Source organism: Chaetodon trifascialis, chromosome 11 (assembly GCF_039877785.1).
Source record: "Chaetodon trifascialis isolate fChaTrf1 chromosome 11, fChaTrf1.hap1, whole genome shotgun sequence".
In the NCBI taxonomy this organism is placed as follows: Eukaryota; Metazoa; Chordata; class Actinopteri; order Chaetodontiformes; family Chaetodontidae; genus Chaetodon; species Chaetodon trifascialis.
In genome coordinates, this window is record NC_092066.1 from 9,814,826 (window position 1) to 9,830,791 (window position 15,966).

At 41.6% G+C, this 15,966-nt stretch overlaps 2 protein-coding genes across 2 annotated transcripts; one reads left to right on the forward strand and one right to left on the reverse strand.

Moving 5' to 3' along the window:
• The first annotated feature begins 354 nt into the window (after nt 1-354).
• Nucleotides 355-6,686, forward strand: usp14 (ubiquitin specific peptidase 14 (tRNA-guanine transglycosylase)). Its single transcript, XM_070973940.1, has 16 exons — nt 355-526; nt 1,442-1,587; nt 2,142-2,174; nt 2,289-2,393; nt 3,134-3,237; nt 3,431-3,489; nt 3,586-3,716; nt 3,828-3,908; nt 4,010-4,092; nt 4,259-4,373; nt 4,542-4,607; nt 4,691-4,783; nt 4,872-5,000; nt 5,140-5,200; nt 5,568-5,675; nt 5,823-6,686. The coding sequence occupies exons 1-16, from the start codon at nt 511-513 to the stop codon at nt 5,966-5,968; spliced, it is 1,476 nt and encodes a 491-aa protein (XP_070830041.1). The 5' UTR covers nt 355-510; the 3' UTR covers nt 5,969-6,686.
• A 253-nt stretch (nt 6,687-6,939) lies between these two features.
• Nucleotides 6,940-12,936, reverse strand: thoc1 (THO complex 1). The gene is made up of 21 exons (XM_070973939.1): nt 12,854-12,936; nt 12,547-12,620; nt 12,373-12,433; nt 12,208-12,277; nt 11,435-11,553; nt 11,288-11,336; nt 11,104-11,199; nt 10,928-11,010; nt 10,762-10,835; nt 10,552-10,660; nt 9,894-10,028; nt 9,553-9,653; nt 9,366-9,432; nt 9,106-9,156; nt 8,914-8,984; nt 8,709-8,804; nt 8,332-8,397; nt 8,151-8,234; nt 7,893-8,040; nt 7,719-7,803; nt 6,940-7,378 (listed from the first exon to the last, which is right to left on the reverse strand). Exons 1-21 carry the CDS (start codon nt 12,899-12,901, stop codon nt 7,101-7,103), a joined length of 1,965 nt encoding a protein of 654 aa, XP_070830040.1. The 5' UTR covers nt 12,902-12,936; the 3' UTR covers nt 6,940-7,100.
• Nucleotides 12,937-15,966: the final 3,030 nt, after the last annotated feature.

Sequence of the window (15,966 nt, forward strand, 5' to 3'; positions counted from 1 at the left end):
ATATTCCAAGTAAATTGATGTTTAATCAAATTACCACAGTTACTGCTTATCAAGGTAGTATTTCAGTGTAGAAAAACTGTAAACATGCTACATTGACAATGGGAGGAATGGGGGCCTAGGAGTTGATTATTGCCCCGGAGTTCCTCAGCTGGTTCATCTATCCATCAGTAACAGAGATAGACATGCTGAAATAAGTTGTCACATGGTAGGAAAACAATTACCTCCTTGGAGAGAACAAACCTCAGTATCAACAAGCCTGAGTCACAAATACTGTAATTAATGTCGCAGAATAATTCGAGCAGAGACGCTGGGTGTGTGTAGTCTGCGTGCGTTGCATGCGGCAGGATGGCTAGCAGATGTCAGAGCGCATCGATAAGTTCCCAGCGTGTTGTTGCAGCGTCATTCTGTTTGAATGAAGTTCAGACTGAGAACTAGCCAAGTCTTCATTCGCGCCCCGGTGGATTGAAACAGGAAAAAATAAAGAGCTGAGGAAGTAAAAGGTTGCCAAATATGCCGGTGTTTACAGGTATGGTGCTGTTTTAATACAACACATTCACTGACATCGAGAAAGACAATAAAAACACGAACGCTTACACGTGTTTTTGTGCAATAACGTAAATTGCGTTTAGCATGCTAGTTTAGCTAGCTTTAGCATGATATGCAGTTTGCATGCTAACGGTAGTAGGCTTGTTAGGCCACTGGTGAAGTCATCACAAAAACAATATTTCGAGACAGGGGAACATACTAAAGTGCTACACAGCTTTAACTGTGTTACTGTCTGTTCGTGGAGTTCACAGAATGTGTTTGGTTAAAACCGGTTATGCTAACAGTCATCTGACAAACCAGAGAGTAGCTACTGCAGCTAAGTGTTTGCTAGCTACGTTAGCTAGTTGACGTTAAGTGAGGTGGTTTCAGTAGTTATTTGAAACCATTGTTTGTCAGCACAGCTTAGCCACTTTGATTGCATTCTTGTTAGTTTAAGCCACTCACTTCTCTAATTTTGTATCTGTGTAAAATTAACAGAATCATGCCTTTTATTAGCATAGGTAGCCTTGCTAACCAAGTTAGCCAAATCATGAGTGTACACTTAATAAGCTTTTGGCTGCAGTTGCGGCTTTTTGGAGACAAACAATGCTTATAGAACACGAGTTTGCCGTTTTAACATGACAGTAATCTTACGCTGGTATCTAAAATGTCTAATCAATCGTTTTGCCTCATTACATTGGAAGCTGTACCATTATATTCGCTTTCACTTAGTGCATTTATCCCGACAGTTTGGTTGTAGCTGTGTGATTCCATGGAGTATTTTATTATTGCTAACTGGATGCTGTGTCATACATGGCAGCACTTTGACAAAGTTATGGTGCTTACCAACATTCACCCTGGAAAGTTAACGAGTGGGTATGTACCATTCCTCTGTTTTGTTGTCGTTTTTTTTCAGTAAATGTGAAATGGGGCAAAGAGAAGTTTGATGCAGTGGAGCTGAACACTGAGGAACCACCCATGGTTTTCAAGGCTCAGCTCTTTGCCCTGACGGGAGTCCAGCCAGACAGACAGAAGGTCATGGTGAAGGGAGGCACTCTGAAGGTACGAACAGCACTCAAGCATCTGGTTCAGAGATGCATGGGGAAAAGCTACTGTGCTGCAGGTTTTCTTTTGTTAAAGGATTGGGCAGTCAATGCTGTCAAATCCCAGAAAAAGACCTAAACCAGCAATCAGTTGATCATACTAACAAGTGTTGCCTGTCTAGCCAAAGCCTATTGTAGCATTGTCAACATTATGGACAATAAACAAACAAAATACACCATTGAGTCGCATGCTGAACATACACAGTCTATATTAGCCCACGTTGAAAATAATCCCCAACAAATGCAGCAATCACTCCAGTTTATTTTATTTATTTTTTTTAAGTACAGTGCCTGGCTGTTTAAGGGGGGAAAAAATAAGATTTATGGTTTCAGTAGAAACGAATGGGAGGGCTGTGTGCCACAGATGGAAATGAAGTCAATGTATTGCGAGGTGTATGAATACATTGTTGGCCTCAGTGTTTTCATTGGTTTTGAGACAATAAGAAAAAGAACCGTCAGCCCTATCCTTCAAGTGTTTTTAAGAGGCTAACCAATGTCTTGTCTTTGTTGTAGGATGATGAGTGGGGCAACATTAAACTGAAAAATGTGAGTATTTTAGCTGTGTTTGGATGCACATAACAAGCATTTCCTAGTTCACAGAGTGATACTACCAAGTGCATTTTACCAGGCAAGTTAGTGAATGCTCTGTTCTTTTTGTAGGGAATGACTCTGCTGATGATGGGCTCAGCAGATGCCCTGCCTGAAGAGCCTGCTGTCCGGCCCATGTTTGTGGAGGACATGACTGAGGAGCAGCTGGCCTCAGCGGTGAGTAAGACTGAAAATTACCAGTACGGCGAAAACAAATATGGTAATCGCTGTTTGCTGCATTGACATGGTCAATTGATTGTGTTTTCCTCAATGTGTTTACCAAGTAGAGAACATAATAAAGTAGATATGCTGTGTCCACCCCTTTTGGGACATCAGCTTCTGAAAATGAAAAGCTGCATCAGGTTAGTGTTTGTGTTGATCTGAAAGAAATCTACTTCAGCAAATTAAGTTGCAGTCAGGAAGGTGTTTGCTGTTGAATTTATGCAGAGACTTACAATGCATTTCTACCGAGGAGGAATTGTGCTCTTGGACTTTAAATGCATATGAACTGCAAACTGCTGTGTCACTTGATTGTGTTGATACTGGTTGGGCTGCAGTTTCATGTCAGTGAGGAAACTGTCAATTCCTCATGGCAAAGCACCCCGTTTTAACGGGAAAGAGAGTGGCTGATTTGATTGTCTCTGACAATGCCTGCTCTTCTTTGAAATCCTCCCAAATATAATTATTTCATGCGCTAGGAGGTTCTCACAGCTGGATGACACACTGTAACTACTGAGCACTCAGGGAAACTCTGGGATGCCGTAATTAAAGATCTAGATTAAAACAAGCCTGTAAAACAGCGTGTTTTCGGAACAGTTTCTACAAAGCTGCGTGAAGAGCTAACATCCATCTTTTTGGGAGTGGATGAAATGACAGTTAACAATATTGAACGCTCGTCCCACTCTTGTCATTTTTAGTTGGAGCTGCCATGTGGGCTGACCAACTTGGGCAACACCTGTTACATGAACGCCACAGTGCAGTGTCTGCGCTCTGTGCCAGAGCTCAAAACTGCCCTCAGAAGGTGGGTTCTCTGCTGTTCTGCTCAGAATAAATTCAGAAGTTTACGACGCTGAATGTAAATAGAAGCTGTCTACATTGTTGAAATACATTGCTTTAAAACAGCTTTTTGGCTTTCCCTTAAAAAGTGTGTTTTTCTCTTCCCTGGTTTTTGCTGTTTTTTCTGTGACTTTGCTGAAATCGTCCCCCTCCTTCAGGTATTCAGGTGCCCTGCGATCTTCAGGAGCAAATGCGCCATCACAGTACATCACAGCAGGTATTGGGCACAGTCAGTTGTTGTGAAGTCTTAGGCATGTGTTAATGACATACTAATGCATATAAAATGAATATGCATTTATCTTCGTGTTCTCAGCCCTTCGTGACTTGTATGAGACCATGGAGAAGACCTCATCTAGCCTCCCTCCCATCATTTTGCTGCAGTTCCTTCATATGGCCTTTCCACAGTTTGCTGAGAAGGGGGACCAGGGACAGTACCTCCAGCAGGTGAGAAGCTCTTCACCACACCGAATGGACACAGCTGTGCCTTGTATGCTATATGTGTCATGGACCTACATTTTTTTGACATTGTGTGTTTTGTTTTTCTCTCTCTCTCAGGATGCCAACGAGTGCTGGCTGCAGATGATGAGGGTGCTTCAGCAAAAGTTGGAGCCACTAGAGCCAGAAACTCCCATGGAGGTAAAACATTAAATGTTTCTTTTACCTTCAGATGTTTTTTGATGATTCATAAATTAGTTGGTGACAAATAACATGTTCCATTTTTGCATTTCAATCTACAGACCGACTCTGAGAGCGGCGCCGCCTCTGCCTCTACGAAGAAGAACTTCATCGACCAGTATTTCGGCGTAGAATTTGAAACTACGTATCCTTTCTGTCTTCGTCGATCGCATCTTCCTCCTGTTTATTTCTCGGTTCAGTCTGGTTTGACTCTGAATGCTCGGGTCACAAACAGCGGCGTGCAGTGTCACCGTTGTTTTGAAGTCTGACCCAGCTGAGTGACTCGGCTTTTCCTCAACTCTCCTGTTCAGAATGAAATGCACAGAGTCTGAGGACGAGGAGCCAATCAAGGGCAAGGAAAGCCAGCTCCAGCTCAGCTGCTTCATCAACCAAGAAGTCAAGTACCTTGCCACAGGACTGAGGCTGGTATGTAAATGCAGTACTTTATTTTTTTAAATGCATTGAAAGCTGTCACTATCTGGATATTTAAAACTGTACATGGAGATTTTATGTTTGTCCAGGTTTAGCCAGAGGTAAAGCAACGAATACAACATACCTACGTCAAACTCATGTTTCTGCCTGTTCTCTCTCCAGAGACTGCAGGAAGAAATCACAAAAATGTCTACATCCTTGGAAAGAAATGCCCTGTATATAAAATCTGTAAGTAAGAAGTCTTCTGCTGTATTTGTAGACTCGAGATTAAAATGTATTTACCCTCTGAAATCATCCTCTTAACCCTCTAGTCAAAACTGAGCCGTCTGCCTGCCTACTTGACTGTTCAAATGGTCCGATTTTTCTACAAAGAGAAGGAGTCTGTCAATGCAAAAGTCCTTAAGGTTTGTCCTCAGTAATCTCATTTATAACGGGACTCTCTCTAATTGGTTGTTTACTTCTAGGTCTAACATACTGTCTGTTGTTTTGAAGGATGTCAAGTTCCCGCTCATGCTGGACGTCTATGAGCTGTGCACCGCAGAGCTCCAGGAGAAAATGCTGCCAATCAGGTCAAAGTTTAAGGAGGTCGAAGACAAGAAGCTAGAGAAACAGCAGCAAAAGGTAAGGCTGATTTAGAGCCTTTTTATTTTTATTGCCTTTCTACTGTTCATGCCTACATTAGAAGCAGCAAAGCTCCCACTTTAACCATAAATAATCCTGCACAGCGTCTCACAATGTTCTCTTTTTTTTGTTGGGTCAGTTGGTGAAGAAGCCAGAGGCAGCGAAAGAAGTGAAATATGAGCCTTTTTCATTCTCTGATGGTACGTTGGGACATGACACTGACACCCTCTGCACACTTTTTAATGTGTGAATCCACACTTCAACACCGCAAAAAAAAACATGTCACTGTCAGCATTTTTCATGTAATGTATTTATCACAATACATATTTAGTGAAATATAGGCAATCATTCAGCCGTGAATCTGTTATTAAAAACGCTGATAGCTGTTTTCTTGCTGTGCTCATACTATTGCATGTTGTACTTACACTTAGCAAAGGTCACAATTAAATGTGAAGCAATCCCGAGCACTGCACTGCAGAGTAATGGCATGCCAGAGTGGCTTTCCCCATTTCAGTCAGTTAAAAGCCAACATGAGGGAACTGTAACATACTGCTGTTTCTCTTGCAGACATCGGTTCCAACAACAGCGGCTACTACGACCTGCAGGCTGTGCTGACACACCAAGGCCGCTCCAGCTCGTCAGGACACTACGTGGGATGGGTCAAGAGGAAAGAAGGTAAGCACAGTTTCACCCCGCGCTGCGTTCAGCGTGTATGTGTCACGATGTCACGAATCATAAAAGCCGACAGGAGCTTCATGCTCGGTGTGCACAGATGTTCAGGAACTGAATGTTTCCTCTTCCTGCTGTGGTCTCCTCCGTTAGATGAGTGGGTCAAGTTTGATGATGACAAAGTGAGTGTGGTGTCTCCAGAGGATATCTTGCGACTGTCCGGTGGCGGAGACTGGCATATAGCATACGTTCTACTGTACGGTCCCCGGCGGCTGGAAATACTTGAAGAGGAACAGTAACTGTGGAAGATTGCCTAGAAGACAAAGACAACATCCAACATACATACAAATTGCCATTTCCAAGCACTGTCTGCATAGATGTGCAGTAAAACTGGTGTCTTTAAAGATTTGATGACCTTAATTTTTTTGTTTGTTTGTTTGTTTTTGTAACCGACTCGGATGCTTGTAAAACAAATTCTGTCAAACGGTGTTAAATATTCAACCATAGTGGGCTTTGAAAGTGGAGATATGACGAGCGGCAATCTCTGGACTGGATCCTTGAAAGAGGTTTTTAAGTCTAGCTCTGCAGTTTCATTAAATGTTTTATACACATTGTATATTTTTTAAAGCCTTTGATAAGGTGCTCATATCATAAAAGCAAAATATTTCTCTTTAGTCATTTAATCGACTTATACAAAAATGCCTAGCCAAGCTGTTGTCCTCGACATTCTGGCTTGTATCTTCTCAGATGTATTATGGAGATTTTCACGCAACACTGTAAAGACTTGCCCTTGTTCACCTGTTGGCCCGCTGGGAAATTTGGGTTCAATCTCAGGTCTTTTCTTAAGTGCTTGGCTCACATCATCTCCTGGAATTGTTCTTGAACGCATTGACAGATGAGGTTCTTACTGCCAAATCTTCACTAATGCTTTTTTGGGGGAAGCGTGTGGGGAACCAGTTCAGAACAGGTTGCCCTTGTGGTGAACTGTGTGCAGTTAAATAAAGACTTGAGATTCAACTGTGATGGTTTACTCGACAAGCCTTGAACATTGTTCTCGCCGACACTGATTTCAGACATCTGTACGGTTTAAAATGCTACGCTTCACTTTGTTTCTCCTTGCAGGTTTCCTGATCACCCTGCCACAATGTGTAAGACCTAACCATCACCACTCTGTAATAAGTTATTGACGGATCGCTTTTCATAGGTGGTGAAAATAAACTGTTATACCAAAATGTGAGGTCCTTTTAATTGAATGGTCTTACAAGTGGTTTATTAGGAAAAAAAACATTTATTGGTTTTTCTACAGTGAAAAAACTTGTGTCAACCTACACTACATACAAAAATTTTAGTCTCCATTTGTTTTTGGTATGAAAAAGGATACTGCAACAATGTAATGGCGGTATGGGTTATGTAAGTAAAGAGCGATCTACTTTATGCCTCACTGAGGCTGTCCGCAATCTGTGAGAATCCTGCAGCGTTGAGAGCCGTGACCAGGTTGTCCACCGTCGCTTGTGTTCCCTCTCTGTCCTGCCAGGCGACAAGCAGCAGTTTGGCCTGCATGTCAACATCTTCACTGTCTGTTTCGATCTCCCGCAGCTCTGCCGCCTTCATCTCCAAATGAGTAGCCAGCGTCTTCCACTTTGCACCCAGTTTGGCTGCTATGTCATCCATCTGCTGATTTGTCACCATCTTGCTCTGTATGCTCGGACCTGGAAGGACAGACACAATAGGGAGGGTAAAAATAGACTCTTGATCTAAAAGGGATGGACATGAGCGGATACGTGGAGGATGAGGTGATTTAATCTCCAAAACCAGCACGCAAAAAATACAGAGGTCAAGCTGAGGGAAGGATGAACCAGAATATGTTGAGAATTAATTGATAAAAGTTGGGGTGAAAAAAAATGCTCCATATATTCATTGAGAAAAGTTTGAATTCAAGATATCTCCTCAATGTATGTACCTGTGTCAAAAACATAAATATGAAAGAAAACTAGTTAATATTGGTCTAAATGGAGTTGTCGTGTTGAATACACGATCATTCAAACTCACTGTCGTTGCTGTCTTTGAGAAGATTGTCTCCGTTATCGTCGTCATCCTCTTCTCCTGTCTTGATCTCTTCAGAGGGAATGTCCTTCTGCATGTGTCGGATGAAAATTGAAGATGTCAGTGTTTGACAGTTTTTGTGACCATCATGCACAAGAAAAAAAAAAACAAAAACCTCACCGGCAGCTCTTTGGCTAGCTTGCTAACCATGCTGTCGAGGTAGTCTGCCAGGCTCTTGAACTTCTGGTTCGTTGGCTGAAAGAAGTGCGGACTTCTCCTGGACAGCAGCCTCAGAGCGCGCCAGCCGTAGTTTGGGTTCCGCACAACCCTGCGTTGGTTTGCAGGAAGAAAGTTACACAAACACACACGTGGAGGAAACTGAGAATAAAGCCAGTGATGCTCTTTTGGGTAAAAGCTTTTTCGGACTTGCAAACTCACTTGTACTCGTCCTCCACCATGTTAGCAGGGTCGGCCTGCTCGATGGCCTCCGCAAAGAATTCGTCCAGTGATGGCATGAACTCCCTGAATGAAACACATCCGATATGAAAAGATGTAAAATCTGATATATGTCAACCAGACAAATCAGTATAAAGAGTGTGAAGTTTTGTGACCCACTGACCTGCTGTCTGACTTGCAGGCCTCCATGTTGTCATGGTTCAGATTCCACAGTCGAGTCAACTCATCACTAACAAAAACACACACAAGAGCTTTATTTATGGAAGTAACGGTAAGAGATTTTCACAGTAAGATAACGTCTCAGAAAATGATGGTAGGCATGTGGTAGCATTCAATACTGTAGACAAACAGATGCACATAGTTTTTTGCATTATTCGCAGCCTGGTTCCTCTACATGCTTAGAAGAGGATGGTTGAGGGATCTTGCAATGTGCAACCTTACCACTACATGCAACTAAATCCTACACACTGGTCCTTTAATATTAAAGAGAAAAAAAAAAAAACTCCCTCAGCTACTAAACAGCTGGATTAGACCACATACTTTCCCATGAAAATCTTGCGGTCTGGCCCTTTTCCAAGGAAGTCTTCTGGAGCTTGTCGCTTCCTGGTGGGTCTTTTGGGTTTGTCATCCACTGTCCTGTTACAAGAGGAAACAAGCTGTCAATTTGTCATGCTGGCTCACGCTCACACACCACATGGTTTTAATATAAGAATGGACAAATCAATCAAATAAATAACTTTTGTACCTTTCTTTCACAAAGCTCGGGCATCCCTCATTTTTCCAGCCGTTCCAGTTCTCCTCTGTGTTGAGGATATGCTGTCAAAGGTGAGAAACATTTCTAGTGTCACTAATGTTCGGGGAAGCTTGATAGAATGTGAGTGAGCGCAGATGGGCCTCATTTAATATTTAACAGCAGTATTCCTAAAGCACGTCTTACCTCTACCATGGTGGCAAACTTGTCTCCATCAGGAGGGATCTCTCTCAGCAGCTAAGAGAACAGTGAATACAGGTCAATAAAACGCCTAGAAAAATGAAGACTGTCCAAATGACATTTATCTTAGAACTCAAATCAAACCAGTCATTGGCATATCTTAACACAAAAACAGGTAAGACCAAGGGGAGACAGTGAGGCACACTTCTTTATGGATTACAGTAGCTACTAGAATTTATTATCTATCATTGTGACTTAGGGCTGACCTGATAGACCAGTTTAGTCGTCTCTTCAATCCATGTAGTCTGATCATCATTCAGAACACAGTTGGAGCTGTACGAGGACAAAAAAAACAAAACAAAATATGAACCCGCCAACAACCGATGACCGTTTCATCAACGCAAATAAAGTGTGTTCACTGTTCTACGAGGTCCGAGCAGAGACGCGCGTCACCTTTTGAACTTGACCTGACCCTTCAGGTACTGGAAGAGGATGAGGTACTGCAGGAGAATGTGCCGTCTGAAGTTGCTGTCACTGAGCTGCAAGTCCATGAGCTGGAGATGAAGATGAGAGAAGAGGGAATTAGGTCATGCACCTCCCATATCTTTGAAGGGTTATCATTCTTTACTAGAATAAATGAACACATTCAATGCAGATTCCAGCAGATATTTATGAAATACATATAAGAACATAAAAACTGTGGTGCAGTCAAAGTCTTATCTACATTATATTACTAAATGAGACTTCTCATCCACTCTCTACAAAGTCTCAAAGCAGGATAAAGGTTTTCTCACCTTCTCACTTGTTAGAAACTTGGCAAAGTAGACATGCTCTCCTCCAGATGCTCTCAATTCCTCCAGCTTCCTCTTAGAGGCCTGCATGTCATCCAACTTATAGCTCTTGAACACTGCCAAGGTCTCATCTGAGAACTGTGCTCAACAGAAAGAAATTCACGTCAGCAGGGAGTCATTATGTAGCATCTGAAGTCCCAATGCCAAAAAAAAAAAAAGTTGGGACGCTGTGTAAAACATAAATACAACAGAATGTGACAATTTGATAACCCTTTTTGACATAAACTCAATTGAAAACAGTACAAATGCAATATATTTAATGTTTTAATGTAAATATCAGCTTATTCTGAATTTGATGCACAACACGTGTCAAACAAGTTGGTACAGAAGCAACTAAAGACTGGGAACACCTGTAGCGAGGTTCACCACTTTGTGAACACATGATTGTATAAAGGATGTTAGTGCATGAACTCAGGGACACTTCTTAAAACTGCTGTCAGTAAACACAGCTTGTTTGTGATTGACTGAATTGTGTTTTTATTTACGTGTTAAACAGCATCCAAACTGAATCAGGGTTACCCTTTGGGGCACCCTCTGATGACGTGACAAATGGAGAGCAACAGAGAAAGATCCCCCATGGTGCTGTGATCAGGTGCGTTACCTTCAGGAAAGTCATCCAAGAGAATTTATCGTAACACTGCACGGGGTTCCTGAAGTAGTCCTGCAGCGTCCAGAACTTTCTGTACAAGTTGTAGTCAATTGGGATGGAGCTGAAAGTAAAGTTTGACTCAGTTTACACAAACTTAAAAACAGTTGTGTCATTTACATCGAGAACACATGGACAAACTTTGCTGAGAACACCTTCACATACCATGGTGCAGGAGCCTCATCCTCTCCCATTTCTCCTTCCTCCACCTCCATACCATCCTCCTTCTCTTCTGTTTGCTATGAACATGAAACCATAAAATAAGACTCAACTCAAGGTTTCAGATTAAATGTACAATTCTCACAGTCATCGTCGGGTGTGGACACTTCACCTTCTGGCCCAGGGTACTTTCTTGTTCATTTCTGTTGAACACTGTAATATTGTCCAGGTTAAACTGGCTCTGTAGATTGAGACCTGGAACAAACGCAAACAGCAATACATAAAAAAATGGAATCGGACGAGGTCGGAATTGATGTCATTCAAAGATAACACAAACACTGCTCCTACCTGATTTTTCAGACAGAGGGAAGAGCCGTGCCAGGAAAAGCTGGATTCGCCCACAGAATACAGTATTCTGAGATTTGGACAGCCTCCTTAAAAGATCTACACAGATTGAGGGGTGGGTTACAAACAGCGATGCCATTAAACATAAAAGGTCTTGTTCTTCAACAACAAGGAAAAATCATCTTACCATTACACATCCTCAACAAGTAGTTCTTCCCGGCAGTGTAAAAAGAGTTCTGAGAAAACGGACAGTATGAACACAATGATCACGTGATCGATATCATGGTGGAGAAACACTTCAACTGCTTTTACTAAGAGGCTTTAGCTTACTAACCGATTTCCAGGTGGACACATTCTCCTCGACAAAAGAGAATATTTTGTCACACTGGTCGAGGGGGAGGCAGTCCAGCACATCTCCCAGCAGAATGAAAGGAGTTGTAGCAGAACAGATACCTACACGAAGAGAGAGAAGCAAGACAGCAGCTTGATCAGCTCAAGTGTCAAGCTTTGAGTGAGCTGAGAATGCTTGCTCCAAGCTTTCCTCCACACAAGCAGTTTATATATTACGTTTCTCCCCAAAACTGGGGGTGAGCTGAACACCCACCCCATGTCCACCAGTACAGGGTGGTCTGTCTGATAACGGTTCAAACTGACCTGTGAACAGTTATATACAGTCCAACCTGGGCTTCAGGGGACATGGACTAGTAGCAGAAACCCTGGTCACAACATATACTGAACTTATGACACATAAATGGCCTCACTGATAAATGTGAAGAGGATAAAATTTAAGCTTAACCTCATGTTGGTCATGTGGGTATAGCTTGTGTATATACAGCTTCTGACATCTCAGTTCTGTTTTAATGTAAAGAATATTTTACTATCGCCACTATCATTTCAGAAGATCATCATACAGTTCAGATAATCATCATAAAACAAGTGTGCGTCTTTCTTTGAAACAAGAAGGTAAACAGCTGGAAGTTTACTATGATCAGCGCAATACAGATAATATGTACTATCACAGAGTGTCGTGTAATCTCAGTTGAGATGGCCAATTTGAATGCACTCCTCCATTCATTGTTATGATTTCTACAGGTCAGTGTAACGTACCTTCTGTAACTGCATCAATACTCAGGTAGATAAGAGACAAGTAGTCATCACAGCTCGCCTTCTGTTCAACCTGGAGACCAAAACGCACCAATTACAGGTATTCACGTACAGAAAAGTTATTTTAAGGAGGTCTGATTTCCAGTTGATGAGCGCTAATTTACTTACAATCTGATCTCCAAGAACACCCCTCAGCGCCTGGTCAAGGGTGGTCTTCTTCTCTGACTCACTGTAACAAACGAAATACATACGTGAAAAGATGTTTCATGATGGGCTAAACTAACATTATTGATATGCATATAACTTGTACACAGGCTAAGCTAACATTAGCTTGTTACTTACTTCCCAGGCATCTGGTTGAAAACACTGACCAACTGCTTGCTGGTTTTACAAGCAAGGGCATGTTTGGCGGACGTCTGCGGGTGTGTGAGAGGGACGGAGAGAACATTTAAGAGAGAAAATGCATCGTTAAGATAGCGTTTTTGTTAGCCTTGCTAGCATTTGCTACCTGCCATGGGAACACTAAAAGAACAAGAACGATCAGTAACTTGCAGTTACAAGCCCGCTACTTAGCTATGACTTTAATCACGACACACGGTGTACAATAACACGCGCTTTGATAAATAAAAGCAATTCTGCGAGTTCTCACCGCAAATTTGTCTTTAGCGTCGACAAAATTAAATAAGGACGGCGACATCTTTACGCTGTAGCAACCGGAACTGCCGCTAAACTTCTTCCGGTTTCTTCGGCTGTGTGGAAGCGCGTGCAGGAGGTCTCTGATCCAGAATATTCTGTTTATCACACTAATATTGTACAAATAACTAAATAAAATCTATCCATCTCCTTTTGGAATTTTATTTTACCTGTATAATATGCATTTTGTCAGTCTTTTTATTTTATTTATTTATTTATTTATTTACATTTTTATTTTATTTTGTTTAATAACACAGCTCAGGTGTAACATTAAACAGTGCAAACATTAGATCAGACACATGCATTCATTTGCTCAGGAACTAGATTATATTTAATTGTCATTTTCATATTCATATATGCATATATATACTTTTGCCCTACATTTAAAACAGACCAAATGCAGATGGGTTGAGGCCACCTATCTTTAAGTTTTATATGAGGAGCAACACATTTATCCATCATAAATAAATCTAATTTGAAACAGTTCCAGCACCAGATAGTTTACAGTTCCAGAGTGACTGGGTGGACATAAAAAGTGACACACTTTAGAAACGTGTTTTCTTTAAAATCTAAAATGTCTGAGACAATTAGCCTCAGTGTGCAGGGAACATACTGAGTGATATTGGGGATTCATTTGTCTCTGTCTGAAAGGTCTTTGAAAAGCTAAGATTCATTCTCATATTAGGATGGGAGTTGTTAGACTGACTTTAATTTGTTAGTTATTGATGTAACTGCATTGTGACCTTTAGTGTGACTGTTGAAATCCAATTTAGTCCACTGGGCGGCAGCGTTGCACACTATTTTTGCCTTCTAGAGCTGAAGCTGTCAGATCATACACTGCTCTGTTTGCACACATAACATCCTAAGTGGTGGCTGTGTGTGCGTGTGTTTACACACATATGAGCTGCCTGAGTCATCCGATCATCCAATCAGAGTCATGCTAGAATTTGAATTTGAACAAGACCAAAAAACATTAAGAACCTGTTTTTTGTTGTTGCCAAGTGTTAGTGCTCTAATCAATATGAGAGTGATAGCAGGCTTAAATCCCTCGTTGTGAATTTTGTTGGTGGGGTGACCCCTTGATTTATTTATGATCGCACACTCTGCCTTTAACTTTGACACAACCAATGACCCATTTTGATCTGTGTTTACCAAGCACTTTCACGGGTCACGACCTCTGAAGTAGTTCGCAGCAGTGGAACCATTCACCTTCTGCACTGTCTGAAGTGTTTATAGGTCTGCAGTTACAATGACTGAGAACATCTTGTGCTGATGTTCGGAGAAAAACACTAAAGCTATAAAAATATAGGCCAGTAGTGTCACGTAGCAAGAGTCGAGGGATGATTTTCAAGACATCTGTGTGGTTGGAGTGGTCATAAAAAGGGGAAGTGAGAACTATTTCACTCTGCAGTTTTGACTGACGCTTTGTTTCTCAAATCAGAATACAGGGCACAGTTCTGCACACAGTATGCAGCTGTGCACCAAGACACCCCTTTTCTGACACAGCGTTTATTGAACGAGTGCCAAAAACTGACGTAAAGCAGAAGGGAGTGAACACGGCGAGTAACGCTTGGGTTACAGATAAGAGCCCAGCATCAGTCAGTATGTGGAGATGGAGTGAAGACAGCTAATGGGAGGGGTTAAGGTGAAAGGCATGCGGGCCTCAAGTTGGAGGTGTCATTCTACAGGAGGGCTCTGAGGAAGCTGGTGTCTGTCCCTTTGCATGCATGCATTTATATTTTTCATTTTTGAAATAAATCCCAAACATAGTGCAAAGCCCATAGTGTGTGGGTCTGTTTTGTTTTTGGGTTTTTGTCTCTAAACAGGCTCAGTAATTTGCTGAACTGGCTGGACCCTTCAGCTTTCAGCAAATATTACTCAAAAGGAGGAAATAATGCATTTGCTTGGGACAATTTTCAGTCGTGGCTTAATACACATTTGCTGCGCTAATGAGTATTTACTGCAGCAGGACAGTGTATGTTCGGCTAAAAATAAAGTACAGTGCCCATGTTCATTGTCATGAAGGAATGTCATTGAGAGCAACAGTGTGGCTCATTGATGAGTTTATAATAGGTTTTTGAGGTCTATGGCACAGAGCTATATCAGGCTTTGGCTATACAGACAATATAATTAATATATTGACAGTTTTCATGCTATTTCTTGACAAACAACATGAAAATTTGTTGCTTAGAATATACAGAATGTTGCCTGTTCCATCCTTTAATGCATTGTGATTAATTTGTAAAGTGAAAATGGAGGACACTGCTTTAGAGTATTCAGGATGTGTGCTTGACAGGCCATATTGATGGGCTGAATATTACAATGATAACATGTCAAATCAGTTTAAATCAGGTTAAGCTTTGATTCAAACTTGTTTATTTTGTGTAGATAAAGATAATGAGAGGACCACTGAACACTCTCCCATGCCAAGTAATGGAATAATCAAGCTCAACATGAGGGCCAAATCATTTGATGAAGGCCAGGCTCAGACGAAATGACTGAGGGGCAACAAAAAGAGCATTGTCCGTGTTGTTGAGGACAAACTTCAAAACAAGAGGCCAAACACAATGCTCTGACCCCCGAGGTTAAGCACACAAAGGAGGGAGATTTTAGATTGGCCGCCGTCACATGACCGCCCTCTGAAATTCCACCATAAAAAAATCATGTGAAGCAGTGTCACGTCGTCAGCGCAGCTATCCTTCATTGATAAATTTAAAAGCACAGTGCACCTTGTGAAGAAGCTAACTGACAGAGCTGTAGTAACATAAACCAGAGCAGAGCTTTATTCCTCCTCGTCGGGAGGAAAGCCATAAAGAATGATGCATATCCTGAATGCAGATAAATATTTTTATTCTGATTGCTCCAGCCATTGCAATTAGATAAATTGAAACATGTTGATTTATTCAGACTTTGCAGATCCTTATAGCCTCTCCCTCATGCATGTCTATCTGCTGCATTCGGTGCTTCAAAGTTTGTATTACATATCAGTGATTTTCCATCGCGGATTTTACCTGCCAAGCTGTGTGGCAATAAGCGGAATTTATTACCACACAATATGGCAATATAACA

Bases quoted from the DNA above. Each gene is read 5' to 3' on its own strand.
- usp14 (XM_070973940.1), top strand. The intron at 3,490-3,585 runs GTATTGGGCACA...TCGTGTTCTCAG, and splicing joins ATCACAGTACATCACAGCAG to CCCTTCGTGACTTGTATGAG. The intron at 4,784-4,871 runs GTTTGTCCTCAG...GTTGTTTTGAAG, and splicing joins TCAATGCAAAAGTCCTTAAG to GATGTCAAGTTCCCGCTCAT.
- thoc1 (XM_070973939.1), bottom strand. From the start codon at position 12,901: ATGTCGCCGTCCTTATTTAATTTTGTCGACGCTAAAGACAAATTTGCG. The intron at 11,337-11,434 runs GTTAGTAAGCTA...CCGTTTTCTCAG, and splicing joins ATGTGTCCACCTGGAAATCG to AACTCTTTTTACACTGCCGG. The intron at 8,805-8,913 runs GTACAAAAGTTA...CTCTTGTAACAG, and splicing joins CCGAGCTTTGTGAAAGAAAG to GACAGTGGATGACAAACCCA.